The sequence below is a fragment of the Eurypyga helias genome, unplaced genomic scaffold (assembly GCF_000690775.1).
Source record: "Eurypyga helias isolate BGI_N326 unplaced genomic scaffold, ASM69077v1 scaffold7789, whole genome shotgun sequence".
NCBI lineage: Eukaryota > Metazoa > Chordata > Aves > Eurypygiformes > Eurypygidae > Eurypyga > Eurypyga helias.
Window position 1 is genome coordinate 1 of NW_010273862.1, and position 3,742 is coordinate 3,742.

The following is a 3,742-nucleotide window of genomic DNA, read 5'->3' on the forward strand; positions in this document are numbered from 1 at the left end:
GAGCTGTTCCCGATCCATTCTCCACGCAGCCTGTGCTTGGGATCACCCCAACACATGTGCAGGACGTTGCCCTGGTTGAACATGGTCCCACCTCTCCAGCCTGTCCATCCCTCGGGATAGCATCCCTTCCCTCCAGCGTGTCACTGCCCCACACAGCTCGGTGTCATCAACATGCCAGTGGGGAAGAGAAGCAAGGGATCTCCCTTGTGCCTGGGAGTCCCCAGTGCCCAAAGCCCAGCAGACCACGTAATGCACGTCACCCAGCACCCACCTGAGCCCAGCTACTCCTCTCACGACCAGGTGATCGCTGGTTAACGTCCCAGTTTTGTCAAAACAGCAAACCTGCACTTTGCCCGCAAAGGGGATGCGGAAGGGCTCTGTACAGTACACATCTAGAAGAGAGGAGAGGAAATTCCGTGAGAGATTAGCTACAACGAAGCCAGGACAGGATGCTCAACGGCTTTTATCACAAGACAGGAGCTACCAGCACAGGTCTCAGGTAGTTAACGAACCCTCAACCTCCCGGTCTGAGTTTTTGTGGCATTTGAAACCCGAACAGACACTAAGTCATAGCAGTGACGCAGCCCAAGACAGCACTGGCCTCCCCCTTCCGTGTACCAGCACCTGCCCAACGCCGTATCACAGGACTGTTGAGCAAGCAGGCCTTCCTACAGAGATTCCCTTGATTTAGGACCCAGCTCAAAGCACCTCCTACCTTCTTTGGGGTTTAAACCTCCCCGTATACACCAGCTCCAAACCCCGTACTGTCACTGGGTGGATACCGAGGATGCTACAACAGTTCCATAATGTCCCCCCAGTTCCAGACGCAGGGAAACAGCCCCGTTTTCCTTCCCATGTTTAGGCTTGGTACTTACAGAGCTTGGCCAAGGCGATGAGGGAGGTGTTGACAGCCAGAGAGAGCTCAATGGGAAGTTCAGGCGGAACGACCGAAGTCAGTATTAAAGTACACTCCAGGAAGAGCTTGTAACGGTTCCTGCTAGGATCCTTGGTGCCTATGGAATGAGACAAGGGCCCTCTATACCTCCACATCCTCTGTGCCCCACAGAGCTGAGTACTGCAAAGAAGCACACCTACCTAGGAAGGGCTGTGGGAGGGGAGGAAAAGCATCCAGAATGCAGTGTGGGTCCCTACACTCAAACACCGGCGCAGCCCAACCCAGCTATTGTAACTCTCAGAAATTACGTCAACTGTCCTTCCCACAGGCTTTGGAACAAGTCCTGTGTAGAGACCTGGAAGAGGCAAGAAGAAATCTCACCTTCAATCCAGACGTATGCTGCAGCAGCAATGGCAAAGACCAGCAGGAACAGGATGAAAATGAAGGTCTCTAAGTTATTGGCTGTCACTCTCTTCACCCCAAAGAGGATTGTACGTAGCAATTTCCCCTGAGAAGAACAGCCTTCAGTGCAAGAAGCTCTCTCTGCAGCATGCACTAGTTTGTTAAAAATACGTACGAAACCCACTTTTAAAATTACACCCTGGTGTTTTGGTGCCAGAGCCTGGAACTGACTCCCATTTCTGTGTTTCATCCGTTAAACAACCCACACCTGTCCCTAAGTCCCTTAAGCTGATGATTTCTTTAAAGCAGTCTTCAATTTTCAACCCAAAAAGCACACTGTCACACGTCCAATCTTTACAAACACACTGGGATACCCTTCCCCAACAATTATCACTACAGAAACAGGGATAACCAGGAGCAGTAGGACAGACAGTGCAGCCAGTCACAACAGGAACCCTGAATCCTGACTCCCAGGCTTCTGCATCCAACATCCGATTGCTTATTCGACAGACAGAGACCAAGCTTATTTCTTCCTCTTCCAAAGAGGTAATTTTCAAGCCCTGATTTATATTCCGCCCCCCACCCGCTGTCCTTCACAAGGACTTCCCGACAGCAATGCCACAAGCAGCATCGTCGACAAGAGGGAGCGAGAAGCCGCGTTCCCATCTTACCTGAGAGGTGTTGAAGCCAGTCCGCAGAGCGTATGCCACGCACCCGTTATCGACAGCTGGATCGGGAGCAAGAACAAAGACAGTGAGCTTCGTGTGAGCCTTTTACAGGGCTGTCACAGAGAAAACACCTGAAGAAAACACTTACACCCTCCTCTCACTTACAAGGGGCCTGGCAGCTCTGACTGCCGTGACATTTATTAAATTAAACCGTCAGGGACAGTGCTGAGGAGACCGACACCAAAACACCTGAAGGAAACACCTACGCCCTCCTCTCACTTACAAGGGGCCCGCTGACTGCCATGACATTTATTAAATTAAACCGTTAGGGACAGTGCTGAGGAGACCGACACAATCACACCCTCCAAAAGCGGCACCGAGGTGTTTAAACGGATCTGCGAGCCCACGACGCCCTCCCAGAGGGAATTGGGGCAGGTACATACGTTTCAACCCTGTGCTGGCTTTCTGGGGCGGGATGTGCTGCACCACTTTCGTTCCCCCAAATATGATGTGCAAGCGGGAATCTGTCTGCATGTCCAAGACGTGCTCTGGACTGAGATCCTCCACGGGCTCCTGTAGGACAATGTTCGGATCTCAGACAAGATGCTCCCAGCTTCTCTTCAGCCAAAGGGCGCCTGAACGATTCCAGACCTTAACAAGGCATTCAGCTCCTGATTTAAAGCCTGGAATCTGTGGAAATCCTGGTTTTGGGGGACTAGCTCACCCCTAGCACACCGAATTCAGCAAGGGAGGCTCTGCAAGCATTACTCGATCATTTTTAAGTCACCCACTGGCACAAAAAGAAGGAACATTCAGGGTTTTGAAGTGCTTTACGCTTGTTCCTCCTCCCATTTCTACCCAGCCAAAGGAATCCAGACTGGGGAATGTGGAGGAGGGCAACACCATGCCCACAAAACAGGGTTCAGACCTAAAGGCTGGAGTCGTTGCCAGACAAAGCAGACCCTTTCTCATTCACCAGAGCCCACCCATCACTGACAGGGGGCTGGTAACAGACAGAGCAGGCCGCCCCGGCCAGCGTTCGCACACAGAGGTTACTCTGCACTCGCCAACGCTGCGGTGCCCGGGATGTTTTTACTTTTCCAGGTTGTAACAAAGGGACAACGTAGGGGATGTTTCACAGACCTTCATCTGCGGCACGGACTCTCCCGTCAGCATCGCTTCGTCTACAATGCACCGTCCACGCAGCAGCAACACGTCACACGGCACCAGATTTTCGTGAGGAGACCGGCCTGCGATTAACACATCAAAACGGAGAAGCTCAAAGGCAGAAGAGACCCTTGTTTGGGTATTTGAGGGCGCAGCTCTCCTTCGGTTTGGCTGAGGTACAGGGGATTCCTAAAAACCTCCCGTGGGGGGCGAAATCTACCACAGCAAAGAGACACCCAGCAATGCTGAGAACCAAAAGGGTTAGAAATTTGGTCTCTGTTAATACCAGGAATGTTGAAAAATCAAGTCACTTGGTTCTCATTGCTGTTCAGGCCCCAAACAAATAAAAAAATATATACGGGGTTATAAAAGGCAGAGCAGGTTTAAGAGAAAGATCTGCCCATCCCCTTTCCATTCCAGGAAGATGTTGTCAGGAGGAAGGGAACTCTTCACCTTCACAACCCTAGGCTGAAGAATCTGAGGCTGATTTATTGAGGTATTTACCTTTCTTGAAGGCAACCAGCAGGTCCAAGAGATTCAGCCCAAGAATTAATCTCTTAGACCCTCGAACTGTGACTCCTACGAGTCCTCAAAAGCACCCAATCAAGAC

At 51.3% G+C, this 3,742-nt stretch overlaps 1 protein-coding gene across 1 annotated transcript; it reads right to left on the bottom strand.

Moving 5' to 3' along the window:
• Nucleotides 1–271: 271 nt before the first annotated feature.
• LOC104515593 (manganese-transporting ATPase 13A1-like) lies at nucleotides 272–3,215 on the bottom strand (the record flags this gene model as incomplete). Its single annotated transcript, XM_010159626.1, has 6 exons — nucleotides 272–392; nucleotides 876–1,013; nucleotides 1,277–1,403; nucleotides 1,969–2,024; nucleotides 2,409–2,538; nucleotides 3,109–3,215. Coding segments are annotated over 6 exons (679 nt in total), but the record flags the coding sequence as incomplete, so codon positions are not given.
• Between the last annotated feature and the right edge of the window lie 527 nt (nucleotides 3,216–3,742).